The sequence below is a fragment of the Bicyclus anynana genome, chromosome 20 (genome assembly GCF_947172395.1).
Source record: "Bicyclus anynana chromosome 20, ilBicAnyn1.1, whole genome shotgun sequence".
Lineage (NCBI taxonomy): Eukaryota > Metazoa > Arthropoda > Insecta > Lepidoptera > Nymphalidae > Bicyclus > Bicyclus anynana.
In genome coordinates this window covers 1,342,263-1,367,876 of record NC_069102.1, presented here as the reverse complement: position 1 = coordinate 1,367,876, position 25,614 = coordinate 1,342,263, and the positions used below count along the sequence as shown (strand labels likewise).

Below are 25,614 nucleotides of genomic sequence, written 5' to 3'. Positions count from 1 at the left end.
ACAGATAACGAAGTGCTGACACTAGCGTTCGTTTTAGACAAATGCACCAAAAACAGCCAGTATTACTAATAAAGTAAATTAATATATTTGTGTTTCTGATACAGATAAATGGTTGACATTTATTGTCAAAAATATTAAAATTAAAGAATTAAATGTTTTTTTATTATATTTTATCTCACAAAGTTAATTTTATTCATAAAATGTTGAGCATTTTTCTGACATAAAAACTCTATACAAAAATTTAAAAAAGTACCTTTCGTTTTTAGACGGATGATGAAGGTTTTATATTACATTACGGCACATGTGCGTAATGAGATACATTACGATATTGAAATTGGTGATATAAGCGATACTTTACGAGCAAATGTGTTATAAACAATATTACCTTTTGTACGAACCATTCGATATCGCGATACAAAGTTACTTACACTGCCATCTATCGGCACATCGCGTCGAATGGTCGATTACACAAAGTGATCATAATTTATATCAAAGTATCATCATAATAAGAGCCACAATAATAGGATAATAAAAGCAGGGTGAAGCTATGTTCGCAATCAATCATCATCTTGATCTTGGAACTCCGTAACGAAGAAGTTGCCAGCGACGGGACACTGGAGGCAGTAGTTATCAACAAAATCAGCAATATTGAAGGCCATGCGGTCTGTGTTCAATCTGCAAACAAATAGTTATTTCATCATCATCATCATTATCAACTCATATTCGGCTTACTGCTGAGCTCGAGTCTACTCTCAGAATGAGAGGGATTAGGCCAATAGTTCACCACGCTGGCTCAATGTGGATTGGCAGACTTCACACACGCAGATAATTAGGTATGAAACGCACACACGCAGAGAATTAGGTACTCTGGTGTGCAGGTTTCCTCACGATGTTTTTCCTTCACCGTTTTGAGACACGTGATATTTAATTTCTTAAAATGCACACAACTGAAAAAGTTGGCATGCCCCCGACCGGATTCGAACCCACACCCTCGGAGGATCGGATCGGAGGCAGAGGTCATATCCACTGGGCTAGCACAGCTCTAGAAATAGTTAGTCATTTGTTGCTAACTTCACAATCACAATATCTCGTGGCAGTGTACACTGAAATAAATTTATTTATGCCACTGAAATGTACAGTGCCACGAGATATTGTACATTATATATTGGCATAAATAAATTTATTTCAGTGTACAGTACCAAAAGATATTGTGCTTGTGAAGTTAGCACCAAATGACTGCGCAATGAATCAATAGCGGTACAAACGGCGCGGGCGGGAAGTGTTCGCGTCTGTACGAATGTGCATACTCATTCCGCAGCTAACTTCACAAACATAAAGATCCGTGGCGAGCACTGTAATGGGGGCCATTGTAGCGAATGATTATTGTGCAAAGACGTAAAGCCAAATTTTGAGTTCGTGATTTTATGGGGTTGTAGCTGTAATCTCTGTATCTACTAAACTGATTTTGAAATTTCTTTTATTAATTGAAATACACATTATTTGTGAGTTTTGTAGAATATATTTTATCCCAGAACTACCTTTAGGGTTAAACCGTGGGGCGACAGCAAGTTAAATGAGTATAAGAAAATTAAAGTGCAAAATTGCATTAAACGCAAGCTTTTAGTAGTCTTATTATAGTGTTAGTATATAAATGATAAAAAAGATTGGTGTTAAACTGTTATACGACTGTCTGCTTAGTTTTAAATAAGTTTGTAAAATGGTGGTAAACAAAAAAAATAAACCTTGGCTGAGTTTGTTGTGGGCTCTTCTCGGATCAAGGCGCGTTTGGAACCTAAACTTTGATTTTAAGTTTTCGTCTATTATTACCACCATTAGATTAAATTAAATTTTGACATATACCTGACCTTTCAAAAGTGCTTGTAAAGCCTAATTGAAAAATTTTGAATTTTGATTTTTTTTTTGAAAACTTACGCCACAATATCGTCTGCTAAGGTATCGATTTCATCTGGCTGTTGGAACAAGAGGAAAATGTATGTGTGGGGTCCGGTGCCAGGGATGGGGCTGGCGGGGAGAAGGTCGACGACCTCGCAGCCCGTCGAGAGGTCCAGACTACGTGAGCTGGCGGATGCGGTGCCTACGTTTACGAACATCCCCATTATATAAGATCGCCAGTAAGGGTCATCTGCGCTAGGTTGGTCTGGGCCTGTAAGACAAAGTCACCATCACAATCATCATCATCATCATCATCATCATCATCATCACCATCATCATCATCACCATCATCATCATCATCTCCATCATCATAATCATCATCATCATCATCATCATCATCATCATCATCATCATCATCATCATCATCATCATCATCATCATCATCATCACCACCACCATATATATATTTAATGTAATATTTTTTAACCGACTTCAAAAACAGGAGGGGGTGCTCACTTCGCCGCGTATTTTTTTTTAATGTTTGTTACCTCATAACTACGTCATTTATTAACCAATTTTGAAAAATATTTTTTTGTTTGAAAGAGTATACTTTCAGATTGGTCCTATTTCACTTTCATAAAAATCGGTTCAGTACATTTGTGTTAAAATCAAAATAATTGAAATACGTCTTCGAAGTCGGTTCCATTTTTACGTTAAAAAATTATTATGATTTTAATTCTTTATACACTCTTAAAACGTTTTATAACTTTATAATTTCTTATTTATTCTTTACAAGTTAGCCCTTAACTACAATCTCACCTGATGGTAAGTGATGATGCAATCTAAGATGAAATCGGCCTAACTTGTTAGGAGGAGGATGAAAAACCACACCCCTCAGATAAAAAAAGATTTTAAGCATTTGAAAGACGTTCGACGACGAAATAGTTTCACACAGAAACACAACCGTTAAATAGAACCTCTAAGTAAGTACTTACTAAGTACGATTAAGGTGTATAGACAGCCAGGTTCACCGGGGAAGTTAATTTCAAGTTCTCCGATGGTGTCTCCAGCATTTACTTGGTTTCCCAGGTTGATGGCTGCGTTTTCATAGCATACCTGTAAAAATATACCTATGTTGTCAGGAAATCTGTACTAATATTATAAAGCTGAAGAGTTTGTTTGTTTGTTTGATTGAACGCGCTAATCTCAGGAACTACTGGTCCGATTTGAAAAATAATTTCAGTGATAGATAGCCCATTTATCAAGGAAGGCTATAGGCTATATTTTTAACAAAATTAGGGATCCTTCCATAAACTCTAATAATGTAACCCAAGGTGTTTAATCTAATAATGTAAACAAGTTTTGTTTACATGGCGTGCGCTGCCAAAACTATTGATGTTAGAATAACATAATATACTACAACTTTGCAGAACACATCATTTTCTACAAAAAATGTCGCGACAGCATATATTTATCAATCTACCAATCCGCATTGAGCCAACGTAGTGGACTATTGACGTAACCCCTCTCATTTTGAGAGGAGACTCGAGTGAGCTGAATATGGGTTGATAAAGATGAGGAGCTCGACCCTACTTTTGTACGTGCTTTTAAGTTAAGTAATCCTATTTGTATGAATGTTCGGATGTTTGTTACTCTATAACGCCGCTACCATGTGCCGCTACTACTGAAGCAATTTAGCTGAAATTTGGAATGGAACTAGATTTTACTCTGGATTAACACATAGGCCACTTTTTATCCCGAAAAAAAAAACATGGTTTCCCGAGATTTACGAAAACTGATGATTTTGATGATATGACATGAATGTTTGTTACTCTTTCACGCCTCAACTACGGAACTGAATTAGCTGACATTTGGTATTAAGATATATTATAGCTTGGATTAACACATATATAGACTACTTTTTATCCAGGAAAAGTTCATGGTTCCCGAGGGATTTGTAAAAAACTAAATTCCACGCGGACGAAGTCGCAGGCGTTTGCTAGTGTTTATAAACATGGATTAGACATGGGTGACACTATTAGCTATATCTCACGTCAAGCATTGTTTTGGGTGCAGTGATGTTCAAGATTTTAGGAATTTCCGCGTCGTTGAAGGCATCTGCCACGGTGGGTCGGCGGCGACGCGGGCGCAGCTCGACCGGGCTACTCAGTAGCGCCACCGCTACACACACTAGCAGTACTCGCATTGTGGTTACTCGATGAGTTACTGACACTGAAAACCGTTATTTCTATTTGTAGTGACATATTATTTCTGGCATGCCAAACTAGATGGCGCTGCTCGTATAATATCTTACGCTTATGAGTTACTTTCAACAAAAAAAATTGTAGATCCTACCTCACTGATCTGTGGCAATGGTTAAACCCTCGACCCCAATGTGCCTTAAATGCACTTAGAGCTTTTAATAATTACAACAACATCGTCTTTGCTAAAGATGAAGTCCTCGATTCCTTACGTCCTTCGGACGTGGGTTCCAACGATGTTTAGCAGTTATCACTAATCTGGGGCAATGGTTAAACCCCGACCCCAATGTGTCTTAGACGCACTTAGAACGTTTAATAATTACAACATCATTGTCTTTGCCAAAGATGAAGACCTCCATTTCTTACGTCCGTCCTTCGGACGTGGGTTCCAACGAAGTTTAACAGGGGCGTTAGGTTTAATAACCTGCTGTTCAAACCTTTAACGATCCGAAGATCTCCGAAGATCCGAAGATCCGAGAAGCTTACCGGAGACGCTCTCAGAGAGAGCATCTCAGGAACATTGAATATTAAAAACAGAATAAAATAAATATTTAAGATGGCTCTGACACAACAAAGTTGATGCAGCTGCTGCTTGCCAGAAAAACAATCCTTATTTCGTTAGCACAACCATGCACAACGAGTAGGTACTATAGAAATTTTGCGAAGTACCGCGAACATTACTGTTCAAATTTGGAAATGGAATCCTGTATAATCAAAATTCATTTATTTCAAGTAGGCTCAATTGACAAGCACTTTTGACACGTCATTTGACTATTTGTAAAGATTCTACCACCAGTTCGGAAGGCAGGTTCTGCTGAGAAGATACATGCAAAAAACTCAACAGTTGCTCTTTTGAAATGAAATAGTTCTACAGTATTATAATTTACAATTGATAACAATTACAACTCCTTATAGTTTTACTTCCTGTGTGAAGGTGGAAGCTGATCCAATGGCCTCCATATATAGACCATGCGGTACAAATTCCACAGTGGTCAACCGTAGGTACATTTACCTGCTACATTATCAGGGGCTGACAAAGGAAATGGTCCATTTCAGGTCCACTCTTGTAAACCGTATCATTAAAATTTTAAAAATACAAGGATTATTAAAACCTAAATAATTGAATAAATCTAACTAAATAAAAAGAAATAAATAATATTAAAACTCAAGTTTTTGAGATAAATCAAGATGGCGCCCGTATAACAACTATGACATGACAATTGACAGCAAACGTCAAATCGACTACAGCATTGAAAACGTCATCAATCCGCCATTATTACCTATTATACATAGTAGTGTTGCATTTTTTGGGAGATGATGAATATTATTTCGAAAGAATTAAATTCGTAGATTTATATAATCAAAAATAGTTTAAATAAATATCTTCTTTTATTTCCGCTAGGGTACAATGACTGATCCTGGGCTCGATGCAATTTTGGACCATCTCCTTTCCAGCTTTTATAAAATTACTTGAATATCTATATAAAAGTCTATAACAGGCTATCGATCTATAAGTAATACTCACCGAAAACTCAGTTGTAGCTATAAGTTTTAATGGCTGATTCTAGGCGTTTTATACTTCAACATTTTGAATAGCGATAATTGAAAGCAATAAATTTGATAATAGTTTAATAAAAAATATACTAGAAAACGAAACCTGTTCATTAATGCTGATAATCTTACCTTAATATGTATACTCACTAGGCATATCGTTTATAACCCTAAAACCCCACAGGTGGGGTTGAAAACCCACCGCACTATAATTAGTCGGGATGACAAGAGACCTGATGGATTGACGCTGGTTCCCTGGGAAATGGGGCGGGCCCTAATGTGGGAACATGCGTCGACACATTAAGAAAAAGCTGAAACCGGTAAGTGGCTCAAGTGTGCCTCTCTGACAGAGAGTTACATACCTTTTGCCGTGGAGACCCTTGGGCCATGGAGTCGCAGTGCCAAAAAATTTTACCGAATCATTTCTCCGCGGCTAGTTGCCTCGACTGGTGATAGAAGGGCTGGCTCATTTTTTGCGCAAAGGATCAGCCTGGCTGTCCAGCGCGGAAATGCAGCCAGTATTCTTGCCACCGTTCCACGTGGGCATTATTTGTATAGTTTTAGGATAAGTTAGCTTAAGTTCCATATTGTATTCTTTCTCAATAAAAAAATATATTAAATTACTTACATAAAAACGTAACAAATACGATTGCACCTTCTAGGTGTGACCACAGCATTCAATACATTATCATGAACAGAACAACACGAGACAACAATATAAATACAAAAATCACAAAACTAATCCTTAATCAGTAATCTCTGGATATAGTAGTGAACCTTACTTACTTTTGAAAATTCTTATACCATTAGAATGCCCCGTTATTGGTAAATGACATGGGCTATATTTTATCGTAGTATTCTCACGTGAGCGGGAACTATGCGGGTACAACCGCGGGGCGTTGGTTAGTAGTGTCATATTATTGCACATCTTAAATCATTATTGTCCCGTGGTTAGCTGGTTCAGCTAGGGACAATGAGGTCCAGAGTTCGAATCCCGGGTCAATTATTATGTATTTCAGTGAACCATACAAATTCAAAACATGACAGGGAAAAATAGCAGGGCGTTCTAATTTATTAGGTGCCAGCATTTAATCCAAAGAAATTTTTCTTGTTCAATTTATTACTAACAATACTACAAAATAATAATTATTATTATTAAGTGATTATGAAACACATACTAAAACTCACGTGATATTAGGTCGGAGGACGCCCGACTAGTTTTGAACCCATACAGGGCCCTTAGTCATGAGCTGGTACTTGCAACGCGGCACGATCTAAACTCTATATCACGTGAGTTCTAGCCGTGTTTCATAATCAATTAATATGAATAACACTCACGATAGTTTAAATTTATTATTATGTTAAGTTATAAATAATTGAATATAGTATAGTAAAACATCTAATAATTATTTGCAATCCTCCATGCTACAAGGACTAGCACAGCTTTCAGTGTGATCCAATTCACTACATTCAGGGTGATCCGATTGGCAACATCTAGTGTGATCCGATTGGCAATACTCAGAGTGATCCAAATTGCAATAACCAGTCTGATCCAATTTCCAATATTTGTCTTCTTCGGTAAAGATGGTCGCCTGCCAGAAATTGCCAGCTACTGGCGCTCCGAGAGAGAAGTTGGTGGCCAGCTCTGGCTGGTTGAGATTCAGTCTAAAAACGGCCAGACTGAAACAGATCATTTATTCATAGTTTTATTTTTATTTATTTATTTACAAACTTACACTAACATTCCAGGTTATCCCCAATTTGCTGTAGCCATATACAATTTACAAGTAACATAACATTTTACATACTATACTATAACAAATAGCCCACTGGGCAGACTTTGTGAATTCACTCAAAGTACAATGAAATAAATCTATGTTGTCAAAGTTGAGTAAATAAGCAGAACGAGAGACGCTTTAGCTCAGTGGATATGACCTCAGCAGTCATATCCACTGTTAAACAGTCCAACAACTTTTCAGTTATGTGCATTTTAAGAAATTAAATATCACGTGTCTCAAACGGTTAAGGAAACCTGCTTATCTGAGAATTATCTGATAGACAGAGGAAGTTATCGAGTAACTTATAGGCTACTTTTTATCACGGAAAAATCCATGATTTCTAAAAAACTAAATTACACGCGGACGAAGTTGCGGGCGTCCGGTAGTATGATAATATAATTAGTAAGTGATGTGCTTCTTCTCCCATAAAACGGGCGGAAATACGGGCCTCAGGGTTTCGCTTCCTTGCCCGGGTACTTCGTGAGGGAACTGGCTACCTCTGAATGCTCTTAAAACCCCATTCGGAGTTTAGTCCATGCGGCAGAGGGTTAGTAATAAAAAGAAATTTTTCAAGATTGTTCTCAAACATGCAAGAGTTATACCTAAAAAGCTTGTTAAAAACAATGATAATTTTAAACTATAGATAGGTTACGTGCCTATAACATCACCGCAAAAAGTGATCCGAATATAGCGACTCCACTGAGGGCACACATGGACAATTTTGTCTTTGATTCCAATATATATTTATGTTAGGTTTCCGTAGAATTATATGTCTACTAAATGACTGTTATATGTACTTTCAATTTTAAAAGTGTTCTTTTTGATTCTTATTTAATAAAAAGATGGTCAATTGATGTCGACCCATCAGTGAGCTCGAGCAATCGCAGACGTCGACCAATCACGGCCGACCAACTGGGGGAAAAGGTCGGTAGGGGGGGTACGACGACTGCGGTCGAGTCGGGCATTCAGTCTTGAGATTTTGGAGTGATTGCTAAAAAGTGTTATTAAGTTAAGAAAAGTGAATAAATAGTGAATTTGTTATTGTGCACTACGAAGTTTTACTTCCACACTGGCCTGAACCTTACATTTATGTATATATAGTTTTTACACTTCCTGAACATACAACTCGACAGTCTGTCTCAGTTTTGATATGCTAGTGCTCTATCTTTAGTATAAAATATTGGTTAAAAAGCGTAATACTTACTCGATAAGAGTGCGATTCATAGGATTAATATATCCAGGTTGAGGGTGGACCACCGCTAAGCATCGATGTTTCCCAGACCCCACCGTGGGGCTGGCATTGATCCAGGAGGCTATTTCGTCTCCACTGTCCATGTCTATACTAGTTCCGTTGATGTTCACAGCCAAATACATGAGGTAGGAACTTAAAACTGGCGCCACTCGAGATGGCACGTCCAAATCTGTAAATATAATATAAATCATCATTATCAGCCTTTTTTACCGGCCATTAAGATTTCACTATCCATCATTATTAACAGCCGATGGACATCCACTGCTGGACATAGGCCTCTTGCATGGACTTTCAAACAAAAAGCTCTCAAGCCGTGAGCATCCACCCGCTCCCTGCAACCCGCTTGATGTCCTCGGTCCAACTTGTTGGAGGGTCTACCAACACTGCGCTTTCTAGTGCGGGGTCGCCATTTCAGCACCTTGGGACCCCATCGTCCATCGACTCTTAGTTCTCATAGGGGATATGGACCTGAAACTAACACAGTGCGGGCTGTGCGGTACTATTTGTTTAAATAACTTTCGTTGTTTATTATGAAAATTAAGGCAATTAGGAGCCTTTTTTCGCCTCAGTTTCGACGTGCTAATAACATATCTAATAGTGTAAAACCTTTCATAACATTCTACGTTACATTTCAGAATGAATAAAAACGCAACTTACTCCAAAAGGCAAGGGTATAGTTGCATTGTGGATCGCCTTCATATTTAACTTTAGGAGGCACTACAGTTCTAACTGTATAGATACAGTTTCCTAGTACGACTTCAGCTGTTTCAAATGATATCTGCAAAATAAAGATTTTTCATTATACCTCTATCTCTCTCATTATACGTCTCTCTGTCTGACATATTATCATGTTACTATAGAGAGAAGAAGGAAGCCGTGATAGCCCAGTGGATATGACCTCTGCCTCCGATTTCGGACGGTGTGGGTTCGAATCCGGTCCGGGGCATGCACCTCCCAACTTTTCAGTTGTGTGCGTGCATTTTAAGAAATTAAATATCACGTGTCTTAATCGGTGAAAGAAAACATCGTGAGGAAACCTGCATACCAGAGATTTAGTTCAATTCTCTGCGTATGAAGTTTACCAATCCTCATCGGGCCAGCGTGGTGGACTATTCGCCTAACCCCTCTCATTCTGAGAGGAGACTCGAGCTCAACAGTGAGCCGAATATGGGTTGATAATGGTGGTAATAGATAGAAGATATATAAACTCGTAAGAGATTCACACTACAGCTTGTAAATTTTCTAGGCAAATGATTTGACTAATTTTATTAGTTATACCTAATTTGCCTTTCATTAGGCGCGATTGTTCATTTCGAATAATATTAAAAGGATGGGCATATTTATTTTATATACTACTATGTCCACGCGAAATTCAGATTTTCACAAATTCCGCGGAGAAGGAATTTTTCCTTGGTAAAAAGTAAGCCAATCAGCAATGAGGAGATCCGCAGAAGAACTAAAGTCCCTGACATAGCTCAGCGACTGTCAGCGAAGTGGCAATGAGCAAGCCACATAGTTGGAAGAGCCTATTAACGTTGGGTCCAAGGTGCTGGAATTACGACCCTGCACTGGAAAACGTTTAAGAGCCGTGGTAGCCCAGTGGGTATGACCTCTGCCTCCGATTCCGGAGGGTGTGGGTTCGAATCCGGTCCGGGGTATGCATCTCCAACTTTTCAGTTGTGTGCATTTTAAGAAATATCACGTGTCTATTGGTGAAGGAAAAACATCGTGAGGAAACCTGCATACCAGAGAATTTTCACAATTCTCTGCGTGTGTGAAGTCTGCCAATCCGCATTGGGCCAGCGTGGTGGACTATTGGCCTAACCCCTCTCATTCTGAGAGGAGACTCGAGTTCAGCAGTGAGCCGAATATGGGTTGATAATGATGATGATGATGACTGGAAAACGTTGGTGGGACTACTACTACCACTAGGTGGACCGAGAACATCAAATGGGTTGCAAGAAGCAGCTGGATGTTGGTGGCTCGAGATCGTGTTTGGAAGTCTATGCAAAAAGGCCCATGTCCAGCAGTGAACGTCCATCGGCTGTTAATGATGCTGAATGGCGAAACAGTAAGCTATGTGTTTCTCAATAAGCTCCTTTACTTGCAGTGAAAGTCCCATTAAACTAGGATAGTCGTTCCAGAGATTAGGAAAAAAAATCCGAAAAAAAATGTTTTTGTTTTAATGTCTTGTAATGCATCCAGCTCGGCTGGGCAGCGTTCGGGAAACTCCGCGACATCTTTTCGTCCGAAATTCCTCAGTGCCTGAAGGCGAAAGTCTTCGAACAGTGCGTGTTGCCAATGATGACTTACGGATCCGAGACTTGGTCGCTAACTATGGGCCTTATTAGAAGGCTCAAAGTCACTCAGCGGGCGATGGAGCGTGTTATGCTTGGGGTTTCTCTGCGTGATCGAATCAGAAATGAGGAGATCCGCAGACAAACTAAAGTCACTGACATAGCTCAGCGAGTCGCGAAGCTGAAGTGGCAGTGGGCAGGCCACATAGTTCGAAGAGCCGATGGACGTTGGGGGTCCCAAGGTGCTGGAATGGCGACCCCGCACCGGAAAGCGCAGTGTTGGTCGACCCCCCACTAGGTGGACCGAAGACATCAAGCGGGTTGCAGGGAGCCGCTGGATGCTGGCGGCTCGAGACCGTTGTGTTTGGAAGTCCATGCTAGAGGCCTATGTCCAGCAGTGGACGTCCATCGGCTGACAATGATGATGATGATGATGATGATGATGAAAGCGCATAAGTGGTTCGGAAAACACAACTTATTATGAAATCACAGATAGACACTTAAATTTTTAGTATATGTGTGTATGGATGTATTGTTTTAACTTACCTTCAATATAGTCGAAGGCGCTTCGGGCAAGATCTCATTTACTATATCAGCTTGTTCGAACGCAACACCTAATCTTAGAGCATCATTATCGATCGTCTCTGGATCACAATTCTCGTTTTCAGCTAGCACCCAAGTTGCCAGAATCACAAAGACGCTTAAGAAGTATATCTTCATTGTGGATATATGTTGGTAGCTAGCTAGTTGCATAGCTGAAAAACAAAAGTACGCTTTATGAATACTCTTGAATAGTAGATATCTAATTATCTATACTTATAATAAAACTCTAATAGGTCAAAGAGCCGTGATAGCCTAGTGGATATTACCTCTGTCTCCGATTCTGGAGGGTGTGGGTTCGAATCCGGTCCGGGGCATGCACCTCCAACTATTCAATTGTGTGCATTTTAAAAAATTAAATATCACGTGTCTCAAACGGTGAAGGAAAACATTGCAAGGAAACCTGCATACCAGAGAATTTTCTTAATTCTCTGCGTGCGTGAAGTCTGCCAATCCGCATTGGGCGCGTGGTGGACTAAGCCCTCTCATTCTGAGAGGAGACTCTAGCTCAGCAGTGAGCCGAATATGGGTTGATAACAAGGTCAAATTCTGTACATTGAAGATATTTTGAAAATTTTAGTTGGAAGGCATTAAAACCTATACTGACAAAAAACTTTTTGTCTGTCTGTCTGTATTTATTATTGATGGGGCATCACACTGAAATTACTAAATAAATTCGAATAAATTAAATTTTCGAGCCCCAAGTAGGTTTTGTAAATTCCACGGCTATAGCTCTTTAAATATCAATTGATATTTGGCTTTTATAGTCTACCTTCTAATCCTACTAATATTATAAACGCGAAAGTTTGTTTGGATGTTTGTTACTCTTTAACGCCGCTACTACTGAAACTATTTGGCTGAAATTTTGTATGGAAATAGTTTTTACTCTGGACACAGTAACACATGGGCTACTTTTCATTGCGGAAAAATCCACGGTCCAGTGAAAAACTGAATTCCACGCGGACGAAGTCGCGGGCGTCCGCTAGTTTCATTATATATCCTATTTCGGTGAATTTTTGACGTATCCAATAACAATCTTTTAGCTGGTAGAGAGGAGGAACACTTGACACAAACAAAAATCATCTTTTATAACCTTAATATTTCACTAACGGATCTTCAAATCATAAAACAGTGATAGAAAAACTCCTACCTATCCAACGATACCCCACACTATCAAATAAACGAATAAAAAAAATTCATCCCCACTTTACAATAAGTAGAGGACCAAATAATATTTTTCAAGATTTACAACTTTGTTTTTAATTTTTGTGTATATATTTATGCTTATATATATTTCTAGTAGTCATGCGCTAAACCGCGGACAGACAGACAGATAGACGGACATGGCGATTGCGATACTACAAGGGTGCCTTGTGGACTACGGAACCCTAATGATTAGTTATATAGTTTTCTGTTTCTCCGTTTACAAAACCTTGACTAACAAGGCAACGTAAAAAGAATATTTTCAGGAGTTCTTGACTTGATAACTTTTATCTACGAGTAACTTATAGCCTCTCATTAATAAGACGTTAGGCAGGATTTATTTAATTATCGTTTTCGTTAGTTAATTGGAAAACCTTTTTTAATTCTAAGATATTATGCATAATTATCATTCCAATTCTATCTAAATTTAATATTATATTTACATTTAGAAGAGTTATTTTTATGCTAACTTATTCTAAATACAACGCAATTTTTGATTGCATTTTCTATTAAACAACTTACTTGTAACTTGTGTTCTGCAGTACTCAATTCGCTTATATGTTAATATAAATTTATATACTAAATACTTAAATATGCTGTTTCGATATACGAATATATTTTATTTTATATAGGTATATACTGGTTTAACAAAATGATAACCGATGTTACAAATGGTGTTAATTATAAAACCAAATTGCTTAAGATAACATTTATGTCGTATCGGGTAAAAGTTAAACCATCTTACTTTGTACTTAAAGGACTTACTATATATTTACTTATTTGTTTAATGACCTAAAAAGGCAGTAAAAGTAGGTGCGAGAGGATTACCAGTAAAATCTCTCTATAACTTGCTTAAAGACCTTGGCCTCTCTAGAAGTGCAGCTAGTTTATATTAGAACGAGTATCCAAAGTTATACTTATAGGATCTTACCAAATTTGGCTAGGCAGGGAGAACAACACGAGCAGAGAAAAGGGAGTGTTGATCGATCGTTAAGGAATTCCTTAACCCTACATCCTGTAGTCACAAGTTCAGGACTACGCTCGGAGTTTTTCTCTCTGGACCCGGCACCCGCGCGGTGAATCCATGGAATGCTAAGATATTCGTCTCATAATCTTCTAGATCCATAACCAACCTTTTGTATAAGATCACCAAGCTTATAACTTCATGTAGTCGATATGCCTTGGATGCGCTGATATACGTTGAGGTCCCAAGGTGCTGCAACGGTGACCCCACTCTAGAAAAGAAAGTGCATTGTTGGTCGACCCCCCACCAGGTAGACTGATGACATCCAGCGAGTTGTAATGATTTGTTGGATGTAGGCGACTCAAGATTGTGATGTTTGGAAGTCCCTATATAGGACCAATGTCCTGCAGTGGACGTCCATCGGATAATATGGTGGCGATAATGATGAAGATGACTCATTATTTGAATGGCACATCGTGATACCTAATAACATTGCTGATTGCTGTCAGCTTGGCTATGTATGATTATAATATTATATCATACATTTTAATTACTGTACAATCAAGCTAAAGCTGTCTGGATGATATGAATTTAATAGTTTGCATAAAATGTTAATAATGAACATCGTTGTGTATAATTATGATTTGAATCACTTGCTTCAGCCAACACTAGAAATATTACCCGACTACTGAAGCAGGGTTATGTTTTGAGTAGAATCACTTATCACTTTATCACTTTTGGCCGAAAGGGGTGTGAATGTCATCCTCCTCCTGACTAGTTAGTCCGCTTCCATCTTAGATTGCATCATCACTTACCATTCGATGAGATTGTAGTCAAGGGCTAACTTGTAAAGATTAAAAAAAAAAAAAAAACTTGCTTCAGCCAACACTAGATATATTACCCGATTACTGAAGTTGGGTTATGTTTTTGAGCGAATGTACCTATGTATCATCTCTCATTGGCACATACATTTTATACTCTGAACTTTATTATCTACTAGCTGACCAGACTGACTTTATTCTACCATAGACTACTTTTTATAGGAATCGGATTTGTTATTTTATTTTTATATTTTAAACTAGCATACGCCCGCGACTTCATCCGCGTAGAATTTAGGTTTTCACAAATCCCTGGATTTTCCGGGATAAAAAGTAGCCTGTGTGTTAATAATTAAATTTCAGTTAATTCGGTTCAGTAGTCGAGGCGTGAAAAAGTAACAAACATTCGTATCATCAAAATCATCAGTTTTCGAAAATCTCAAGAAACCATGGATTTTCATCTAAACAAACATCCATACAAACTTTAGCGTTTATAATATTAGTAGGATTATAGTTTTAACTGTAATTAACTCAGCGGCGCCCCCTCCTTCATACACGTGAAATAAAAAAATTAAAAAGTAGGCACATGTTTCTCAATAATCTCCTCTATCTTCCAGTGACAATCCCATTTAAAACGGCTCAACATACAGACAGACAGACATAAAATAAAAAAAGCTCATTGATATGGTATCGTATAAATAACTACAAGCAGCTTTTAAATGAAATGTCTATAAAAGTTATATATTAAAATATTAAAAAAAATGCATTAAATCATTTTTTCTTTGGACAGAAGGACAGTTTCATAATCATTCGTGTAGATAACTAGTTCATTTTAATTTATTTACATATAAATGCAAGCTTCATATAATTCTACAATTAATATTTCTTGCAGCTATAAGTTACCAAGTTTTACTTATTCAAGCAAGCAGTCGTAAATATATAAACTTACCGATTTTTGCGTGGTATATTGAAGATTCCCTCTTTGCTTTTTATAAAAATATTTAGGTTGAACCACTCAAATTAATTTTGAGTGAAACTATTTCCTAGTATACGTAAGCACTTTGTATTCCCAATGATTAGGTAGTCAAATACTAATTATTGGGAATAGTTTTTGTTCTATATAACATGTTGTTTGGTATAGACGGGCGTTATAAAGGCGCGTTCATGTGCGAAATTAAGGAGCGTTAGCAAAACAGAAACCTGTTTATAAATTACTAGCCTCATTCTAATCTAGGGAACAAATCTTAAGTAAATCAGTAGATCCAGCGATTACCCCTACAATACCACAAACTTTACCGTTTTATAAAATTAGTTGATTACTTCGACATTGATTTCTCTTTTGGTTACAAATCAAGGAAAAACTAATATTTTGATCAAAGTTTGCTTTTGTAGAATTAAAAGCAATTTTTCGAATTTACAAGAACAATGGCTGGTTTCGTACAAATAATTTTAAATTTTATTTTTAGTTGTTACCTTGGTTTTTACTAAAAATATATATTCTATTCAACTTAATAATTGTGATAAATGACATTAAAACAGATACACAAAAAAACATTCTTCGTTGACTTAAGTTATTATTATCTTGGTTGCTACATATAATTTTTTTGTAAATATCACACACTAAATAAATCAACAATGCGTTTCTGTTGTGCTGACTTTCTTTTAGTTTACCCGCAGAAACGCTTTTGATTTTTTTTCTAGATCCAAAGCAATCAGTCTTGGGAAAGAACAGTAACTGTTTAGATACTTATAATTGTTTAGATACAAATAAAGGTAATTTTGAGAAACAAAACGACGTCATGTATGTTCGATTAGTTATTCTAAGCTTTCTAGTATTAAATACCGCATCCAAACCTAGAGATAGTAAAAAAGCGATTGACAGAGCTTTCAGGAGATACAACATTGTCCCTCAAATCATTCCAGTGTCTCCACCTAGTATAATTACAGTGAGTAAAGTAATGTTTTAGATTTCCAATGTTTAAGTTTTTGATTTTTTGATACCATTCACACTTTACCAGTTTTTGTGGCAAGTGGCAATGTAGTGAGCACTTTAGCTTTCATGCAAACTTTTGTGTCAACGCTTGTATTTAATTGAACGCTTATATATTTATCGGCGCGAGTAAGTTATTTGATCGGTCGGCTCGTGTCGTCATGAGTCGAGATAGTACGAAGCTAGGTGAGAAGTAGTGGGAGACCGAGTGCTGGATGATATATGAGACCGCTCGGGCGGTCTAGCTCATTCTTGTCGTGGCATTCGATCCATCTACATCTTTGTTAGAGTGACTTGAGTGAAAAAGGGGAGTGTTAGATATCTGTCAAAGGCGCCTTTAACCCTACACACATCGTTCACAAGTGCGTGACTCTACTCAATGTCATTCTCAGCCATTCAGGGTTTATTGGTAACCCTGAATGGCTGAGAATGACATTGAGTTTAATGCCAAGACAACCGCTTCTGATGTCAAACCCATAAACTCCGACATAAATTTATCTTTTGCAGGAGATATTCAATGACCATGTAGCGAATCTAGGCGACACAATTCCTGTGGAGGGGACCATAATAAAACCTTATACGACATTTACCAATGTACATTATAATCGTTTTTACACTCTGATTGCTCTTGGTAAGATATTTCTAAAATATTTGTTTTATTTATAAGAATATTAGAAAGAAATAGAACATGAACAAAGAGATGGTCTAGTCTCTCTCTTTTTTGAAAAAACCGTTGTCCATTAAACAAGCGACACCATGAAACACTCGCTAAAAATGTCGGAAAATGCGTAATTCTCGAGACAAACTCGTAGGTATTATGCCATAGATACCTGTATATTAGTGGCATCCATACATATTGGTATACAGGAGTATGTATCCTTGGCACATCATCATAAATAAAGTTAAACAGCTAGCTAGCTTAGCGGCAAAAATAACTATGGCTGAAGAAGTAACCTAAACTGGCTTGGCTGATAAACCAGTATGACAATTTTACTGAAACGAATGATCAGATGGAAAAAGTGACACTTCATTATTTTTTTCCAAAATGCGAGTAAGTTACACCATATTTAGAAATGTATCGAGCTAGCACTGATGGATTTTTTTTCTTTACAAGTTAGCTCTTGACTACAATCTCACCTGATGGTAAGTGATGATGCAATCTAAGATGAAACCGGGCTAACTTGTTAGGAAGAGGATGAAAATCGCCGCCCCTTTCGGTTTCTGTACGACATCAAATTAAGAAAACCTCAAAGGACCTAGCGGGGAATCGAATCCAGGACCTCCGTCTTGTTAATTCACAGCGCATACCACTGCGCCACGGAGGCTGTCACACTAACTATCAACACTAAGAAACAAATAGATTGTTGGAAAAATTTCTATTCTACCTTTTTCGTTCTCATTACAGACGATGGAGGATCCAGAGACAGAAGCAATCAGTTCGTTTGGGGATGCGTGGCCAACATCCCCGGGCCGTTCATAAGACGCGGAGACACCCTCGCGCCCTACGTCGCTCCCAACCCTATACCCGGTAAAGGGGCGCACCGTTATATGACCTTCATCTATTTACAAAGACGACGTATTTCCATCACCACGGATTTAGTGGCCAGGTCAGTTTATTTTTTTTTTGTGTACAAGTTAGTACCTAAGTGATGATGTAGTCTAAGATGGAAGCGGGCTAACTTGTTAGGAGGAGGATGAAAATCCACACCCCCTTCGGTTTCTACACGACAACGTACCGGAACGCTACGATAAAAGGTTTGTGATAAAAGGTTCGTGTACGCTTGGCGGTACGTCTTTGCCGGCCAGTCAGATCAGAACCATTTAAGAAAATCTCAATCGGTCTAGCCGGCTATCAAACCTAGGACCTCCGTGTTGTAAATCCACCGCGCATACCACTGCGCCACGGAGGCCGTCAAAATTCAGTCAGTTGTATTATTAGTATCACTTATCAGAAACCGTTGTCTAACAACCCCTCATGTGATAGCCCATTGGAATGATCTCTGCCTCCGATTCCGGTGGGTGTGGGTTCGAATCCGGTCCGGGCCAATGCAACATTTTAATTGTGTGCTTTGTAAGAAATTAAATATCACGTATCTCAAACGGTAAAGGAAAACATCGTGAGGAAACCTGCATATCAGAGAATTTTCTTAATTCTCTGCGTGTGTGAAGTCTGCCAATCCGCATTGGGCCAGCATGGTGGAATATTAACCTAACCCCGAACCCAGTGAGCCGAATATGTGTTGATAATGATGATGATGTATTCTGTTTTGCAGACGCTCCTCTAGTTTCTTACACATACAGGCTAGTCTGACGCCTGTCTTTTCTTACATTTCATGATATTTTTTAGTCCAGTCTAAAGTTTACACTAAGTGTAAACCCCTCTCATTCTGAGAGGAGTATTGAGCTCAGCAGTGAGCCGAACATGTGTTTATAATGATGATGAAAGTTTATACATATTTATATCTTATCTTCTTTTTTAGTATGATGATTAAAAGTTATTTTTTTAATATAGCACCTTTAATTAACAATTTAAATTATTTTTTTTACAGTGTTTCCAAAAACATACGGAACTTCAACATCACAGAGTTCGTATTGCGCTTGAAGCTCGGTGATCCCATCGCTGGCACCTTCTTTCTCTCCCGCCAATCGTTGCCAAAGCCTACGTGCCAGAAACCAACCTGCCAGTACTCAGCGCCGAAGTGTAACTGTGATTCCATTGGCGTAGATGTTTGCTGCCAGGGAGGCTGTATGTAATGAAAACAATAATAAAAAATTCTCGATTAATTGCTAATTTTTTACTCATTTATTTATTTGTCCTTTTTAAACTTTTTGACAATGTTATTAATACAAAAGGAATAAAAAACCCTCTCCCTGCGGGACATTTGAGTGCCCAAGCAATTTATTACTGACTAGCTGACGCCGCGCGGTTTCACTCGCGTGGTTCCCGTTCCCGCAGGAATACGGGGTTAATATATAACCTATAGCCTTCCTCGATAAATGGGCTATCTAACACTGAAATAATTTTTCAAATCGGACCAGTAGTTCCCAAGATTAGCGCGTTCAATCAAACAAACAAACTCTTCAGCTTTATAATATAATATTAATATAGATTATGATTATAATTATAATTTTATTTTTTTATAAAGATCACGTGATTAATATTATTTTTAATATAAGAGCCTTTTGATAGCCAGAACTTCGTACATTTTTTAAACGCTTTTAATTAGCTTGCCCTGTTTGGAGTTAACTTTACTAATCTAATGTCTAATACCAAACGAAAGAGTATGACTAGTAGAATAGTAAAACACTGTAGAAAAAACAGAAATGTAATAGGTATGGCTGCCAAGAAAATAACGAAAAACATATTTTTACGATTGTGTATTCAGGGATTAGAATGCAACAAATTATTACAAATACAACTTGTAATATAATAAAACGTATAATAAAATAAAACCGTTTTATGTACTAAAAGCAAATTTTTATCCCAGAGTTTAACAAAATGAGAGGGTTTAGGCCAAATAGTCCACCACGCTGGCTCGATGCGGATTGGTAAACTTCACACGCAGATAATTAAGCTAAATCTCTGGTATGCAGGTTTCCTCACTATGTTTTCCTTCACCGTTAGAGACACGTGATATTTAATTTCTTAAAATCCACACAACCGAAAAGTTGGAGGTGCATGCCCCGGACCGGATTGGAACCCACACCCTCCGGAATCGGAGGCAGAGGTCATATCCACTGGGCTATCACGGCTCATAGCTAATAGCTATATTATCTTACAATATTAAGTTTTATAGTGTACTAGCTGAGGCCGCGCGGTTTCACCCGCGTGGTTCCCGTTCCCGTAGGAATATGGGGATAATATATAGCCTATAGCCTTCCTCGATAAATGGACTATCTAACACTAAAAGATTTTTTCAAATCGGAGCAGTAGTTCCTGAGATTAGCGCGTTCAATCAAACAAACAAACAAACAAACTCTTCAGCTTTATAATATTAGTAAGTATTATAATATTAGTATAGATTATTATAAAGTGAAATATAAAATGAATACGACTTCAATTTAATTTTACATAAATACTGGTAGGTATTACTGGTAGGTAATACTAAAGTAGGTACCGAATGTTTCAACAAACTGGTAAACATATTTAGATGTAATTAAAATGCATCATTTAAAATTGCGTTGATAATAATTGTATCGTGTTTGCTAATTCGTATTTTAAAACTTCAAGTGTGAATATAAGGCTAGATTAACAATTGGTTTGTGTTAATGTATTAAATACTTTTTATTACAGTGGAGTTTTATAACATACATCATATTATTAATAAAGTAAGTTAATATGTGTCATAATTTATAAGTAATCCATTATATTATTATACACATTCAAAAGTCTGCTTGCTTGTCTGTCTGCTCGACTAAAGAAAATGACTGTTTGTTTCAGGGCTAAACAAAGTCGATTTTAAAAATTCTTTCACCAATGGAAATACATTACCAATGAAGTAATATAGGGTATATTTAAAAAGTTCGGGGCGTCTATTTGTAATACTAACCAACTACCGCAACTTCGTCTGCGGAATTTTGAATCGCACGAATACTTCGTACCTACTATTATAGGTATCTGTACTAATATTATAAAGCTGAAGAGTTTGTTTGCTTAAACGCGCTAATCTCAGGAACTACTAAACCGATTTGAAAAATTCTTTTAGTATTAAATAGCCTATTTATCGAGGAAGGCTATAGGCTATATTTTATCTGCGTATTTTTACGGGAACGGGAACCACGGAGGTAAAACCGTGCAGCGTCAGGTAGTAAAATAATGATTTTGCTTGCAGATGAAAACGTGGACAGGACGGAGCCTTCTATCTGCTATCCTAGTATTGCAAGTTGCATCCTTCAAACATGAATGCAAACTACCACTTTATTCGTTTCAAGAAGCCTTCAAGGTGTTTGCGATTGTACCTCAAGTCATCCCAGTAGCGCCGAAAGCACCGCTTATAGTAAGCTTTTTATTTTTAACAAATGATTTCTATGGAAATACTTCTTTAACAACCTATGCTTGTGAGTAAGAACCTCCTCCTCATTTGACGGCCTCCATAGAGCAGAGGTATGCGCGGTGGATTTACAAGACGGATGTCCTGGGTCCGATCCCCGGTTGGGCCGATTGAGGTTTTCTTAATTGATCCAGGTCTGGCTGGTGGGAGGCTTTGGCCGTAGCTAGTTACCACCCTACCGGCAAAGACGTACATCCGAACGATTTAGCGTTCCGGTACGATGCCGTGTAAAAACCGAAAGAAGTGTAGGGTTTCATCCTCCTCCTAACAAGTTAGCCCATTTCCACCTTAGATTGCGTCATCACTTACCAACAGGTGAGATTGTAGTCAAGGGCTAACTTGTAAAGAACAAAAAAAAAATTAAAATAAAGGACGATGACTCATTAGCACATTGTGTCGTGTCGTCGCAACGCATTGTATGCCACACCTGCGTCGCAATTGTGGACGACGTCACAGCGTAAGATGATGACGCACGCAACCAGTTAACCTCAACGATGCATATAAACCAAATGTTTTTCATGGATAATTTTTTGTCATCGCACCGGAGTTCTGACAGAATAGCGCACTACCCTTCTCCCTCTACGTCTCTCGTCCGTCAATCCTCTGTAAGGCCTTCCGACTACACAATTAAATTTGGCGAAATAAAAGTCGTAGAGGTTTTACCTACCTTGTCAATGTATGAAAAAAAACAAAATATATCATTTTTATACATGCATCAATTTTGATGGAGCTTTATATTGATTGCAGAGATACTACGGTGACTACAAATTGCGTTTTGGGAACAGAATACCCGTCGCAGTCACTAACTCCCTCTCGCTGTACTCAAGCTGGCCCAACGTGGACGCTAATGCACTATATACTATGATTACTTCTGGTAAGTCACTATCATTAGGCAGACCCCTCTATTTATTAGCCGTTATAGCCCAGTGCATATGACCTCTGCCTTCGATTTGTGGGGCTCAGATTCGAGTTCCGGTCCGGAGCGTACAGATCTAACTTTTCGGTTATATGTGCCTCAAACGGTGAACGAAAAATATTGTGAGGAAACTGCACACCTACCTGAGAATTTTCTTAATATGTTCGCTGCATCACTCGTTTCGTCTATCGCCCGTCAATCTGTTGAAACTGCCTGAGACGATTAAACGATCTAAAGTGGAAAGTAATTTAAAATATATTGAACTAGCAGACACCCCACGGTTTTACCCGCGTAGTTCCCGTTCTCGTGAGAATACGGAGATAAAATATAGCCTATGACACTCACAAATAGCAAGGCATACTAGTGGTAAAAGAATTGTTAAAGTCAGTTTAGTAGAGAGGAAAGACCACCTACAATACTACAAAATTTACCTCTTTATTAGTATACATAAGTCGCAGCGTCGACGTTGTACGACGAAACTTAAAGCAACGCACTAATATGGCACAAGCTTTACTTTATGCACTTTTGAAATGTTAAGTGTGGCTATTTACTTTAGTCTGGCAAGTTCGTCGATGACACTCCCATGCTATGCGGGCGACGGGGCGAAAGACTGCGTGGGTGTGAAATCGTGCATGCGGGGAAATGAGGTTCATCAGTCGTGGGTTTTTCATTCATCGCTAAAAACCTCCCGGCCCGCGCGAACTATTGGGAGTGTTACGAACAAAGTTGCAAGCCATACTCATACCTTTATGAATTTCTTTTTCGTTGTTCTCAGATTTGGATTATCCCCAATTTTACTTCAACGAGGGCGTGCAGTTCATAAACGGGATCATAGTGAACATTCCGGGCGCCAACTACAGCCGGGGCGAGAGGATCATCGGCTACCACCCCCCCTCACCCCTGCCGGGTGCCGGGGACAATCGGATCCTGACACTGGTGTGTGAACAGAAGACAGGAAGGATTGATATCACAACGGAATTAATATTGAGGTAGAACATCATTATGTTACCAAGCCTTACATACAGAGCATAAGATAATAGTGTCAATAATGACGTGATAGGGTCAAAATCGAAATTATTCATTTATTTCAAGTAGGCTTAGTTTACTATTTAAGACTCTACCGGTTAGGACGGCAGGTTCTGCTCAGAAGAGCAGACAAAAAACTGAATAACTTATTAAAATAATTAAAGATGTTAATGATAATGACGTATTTTTGTACGCACGGTGTGTAATTAAAATATAACCCCACTCCACTAAAAAAATATATAGAAGAAAAACTCAGTATCTAAAAAGCTAAAAACTCAGTAAGCTAAAAACTAGATCAACTAGGCAAGTAGTTAAGGTAGAAGGTAAAGGTATTGAGAAATACAATAAAAAACTCAAGTTAACTTATCCTAATAAATAAAGAAGCTCGAGTCTCCTCTCAGAATGAGAGGGGTTAGGCCAATAGTCCACCATGCTGACCCAATGCGGATTGGCAGACTTCACACACGCAGAGAATCAAGAAAATTCTCTGGTATGCAGGTTTCCTCACGATGTTTTCCGTCACCGTTTGAGACCCGTGATATTAATTTCTTAAAATGCACACAGTAATGCATAAGTGGTCTTGTAAATCCACCGCGCATACCACTGCGCCACGGATGTCAAAATAGTATAATTATAATTTATTATATAATCTATTACAGGACAACTGCAAGTCGTGCAAACTTTTCCATCACCAAGTTTTTAAGAGAATTTAAACTCAGCAACCCAGTTGCCGGCAATTTCTACCGTTCCCGGCAATACGCTTGCCCGCCACCTGGCAAAAGAAATAACGATTGCTGTGACATAAACTGTATGAAATAAAATGGAATTATAAACGCACTTCACCTATCTGTTTAATGTATAAATTAATTTATAGTCAATGAACGTTTGGCCAGGGATTTTTTAGGCGGTAATACTCTCAATATATTTTTAAAATACTGAAAACCGACCATTTTTCATACATTGATGGGCCTAGAATTTATAACGAACCGTCACAATATCCAGACAAGTGTCATTTATATAAATAATACCAAAGTCTCTGACATAACTCAATGGGCAGGCTACATAATTCGAAGAGACGATGGACGTTGGGCTCCCAAGGTCCTGGAATGGCGACACCGCACCGGAAAGCACAGTGTAGGTCGACCCCCCACTAGGTGGACCGAGGACATCAAGCGGGTTGCAGGGAGCCGCTGGATGCTGGCGTCTCTAGACCGTTGTGCTTGGAAGGCAAGATGCCTATGTTCAGTAGTGTACGTCTATCGGCAGATAATGATCATGATCTAAATAATAATATCAGTTTTAGACTGGTTTACTTTTAGTTTGATTGTTGATGATATCGGCAAGTACCTACCAACAACGTGCATAGTTTCAACAAAACACACGCATTGCTAAATATTTTTTAATGATTTTGAATTCTAACTATATTTTCGTGATTTTAATTTATTTTGTATTTTTTATTCTGTAATGTGCTGGGCCCATAATAGTTGTAGTAGTTTCCTTTGATTAAAAACATGTTTCTATTAAAGAAATTGGTGAAGGTCGTTTCTAATTCGGATCTTAGAATAAAATGTGTACAATAAATATATTGATGAAAAATACAAATTTTTTTATTTATCTACGACACTCTCTTCCTTCATATAATTTATTAGAAAAATTTACTTTAGCATGCAGTATCATCGTTGCTCTAAATAAACTCTGACTTTATTTGACTCTTCGACTCAGTGGTTAATATGTGTGGCTTCGGATCACGAGCTACAGGGTTCGGTAATACTTCTCTTTCTCCCAAGAAATAGTCAGTAAAATTCTCTAGTTGGCAAGTCGGCGGTGTATGCTTGGTTTTACATTACGAAACGACTTAGGTATGTATGCCTCAGTTTCGCCTCGGCCCACATTCACGCCTTCGTCCACGAGTGCCTTTCTTGCCGGCCTCTGCAGTAATGTACTATTTCATCATCATTTCATAGCCCAGTATATGAACCCCAAAGTTTAAGAAAGTCACACAGGCTAACTAAAA

General features: G+C 38.1%; 3 protein-coding genes and 1 long non-coding RNA gene across 4 annotated transcripts; 2 read left to right on the top strand and 2 right to left on the bottom strand.

Moving 5' to 3' along the window:
- Nucleotides 1-557: 557 nt before the first annotated feature.
- On the bottom strand, nucleotides 558-4,099 carry LOC128199237 (protein D1-like). The gene is made up of 4 exons (XM_052887924.1): nucleotides 3,947-4,099; nucleotides 2,889-3,009; nucleotides 1,933-2,095; nucleotides 558-675 (listed from the first exon to the last, which is right to left on the bottom strand). The coding sequence occupies exons 1-4, from the start codon at nucleotides 4,097-4,099 to the stop codon at nucleotides 558-560; spliced, it is 555 nt and encodes a 184-aa protein (XP_052743884.1).
- A 3,012-nt stretch (nucleotides 4,100-7,111) lies between these two features.
- Nucleotides 7,112-11,752, bottom strand: LOC112052667 (protein D1-like). Its single transcript, XM_024091844.2, has 4 exons — nucleotides 11,579-11,752; nucleotides 9,393-9,513; nucleotides 8,688-8,904; nucleotides 7,112-7,385 (listed from the first exon to the last, which is right to left on the bottom strand). The coding sequence occupies exons 1-4, from the start codon at nucleotides 11,750-11,752 to the stop codon at nucleotides 7,112-7,114; spliced, it is 786 nt and encodes a 261-aa protein (XP_023947612.2).
- Nucleotides 11,753-17,074: 5,322 nt separating this feature from the next.
- On the top strand, nucleotides 17,075-19,356 carry LOC112052666 (uncharacterized). Its single transcript, XR_008251888.1, has 3 exons — nucleotides 17,075-17,238; nucleotides 18,013-18,214; nucleotides 19,157-19,356. It is a non-coding gene; the product is annotated as an uncharacterized LOC112052666 (long non-coding RNA).
- A 1,675-nt stretch (nucleotides 19,357-21,031) lies between these two features.
- LOC112052686 (26 kDa secreted antigen-like) lies at nucleotides 21,032-23,567 on the top strand. The gene is made up of 4 exons (XM_024091863.2): nucleotides 21,032-21,037; nucleotides 21,440-21,604; nucleotides 22,406-22,532; nucleotides 23,350-23,567. The coding sequence occupies exons 1-4, from the start codon at nucleotides 21,032-21,034 to the stop codon at nucleotides 23,565-23,567; spliced, it is 516 nt and encodes a 171-aa protein (XP_023947631.2).
- Nucleotides 23,568-25,614: the final 2,047 nt, after the last annotated feature.

What these genes read in the sequence shown, in the direction of transcription:
- LOC112052667 (XM_024091844.2), bottom strand. Translation starts at nt 11,752, where the DNA reads ATGAAGATATACTTCTTAAGCGTCTTTGTGATTCTGGCAACTTGGGTG. An exon ending in CGCCTTCGACTATATTGAAG is followed by an intron (nt 9,514 to 11,578) that starts GTAAGTTAAAAC and finishes TTTATTTTGCAG; the next exon opens with ATATCATTTGAAACAGCTGA. An exon ending in ATGAATCGCACTCTTATCGA is followed by an intron (nt 7,386 to 8,687) that starts GTAAGTATTACG and finishes GATCTGTTTCAG; the next exon opens with TCTGGCCGTTTTTAGACTGA.
- LOC128199237 (XM_052887924.1), bottom strand. Translation starts at nt 4,099, where the DNA reads ATGCGAGTACTGCTAGTGTGTGTAGCGGTGGCGCTACTGAGTAGCCCG. An exon ending in CACCCAAAACAATGCTTGAC is followed by an intron (nt 3,010 to 3,946) that starts GTGAGATATAGC and finishes ATATTTTTACAG; the next exon opens with GTATGCTATGAAAACGCAGC. An exon ending in TTAGCAGACGATATTGTGGC is followed by an intron (nt 676 to 1,932) that starts GTAAGTTTTCAA and finishes ATTTGTTTGCAG; the next exon opens with ATTGAACACAGACCGCATGG.
- LOC112052686 (XM_024091863.2), top strand. An exon ending in CGCCGAAAGCACCGCTTATA is followed by an intron (nt 21,605 to 22,405) that starts GTAAGCTTTTTA and finishes TATTGATTGCAG; the next exon opens with AGATACTACGGTGACTACAA. An exon ending in ATATACTATGATTACTTCTG is followed by an intron (nt 22,533 to 23,349) that starts GTAAGTCACTAT and finishes CGTTGTTCTCAG; the next exon opens with ATTTGGATTATCCCCAATTT.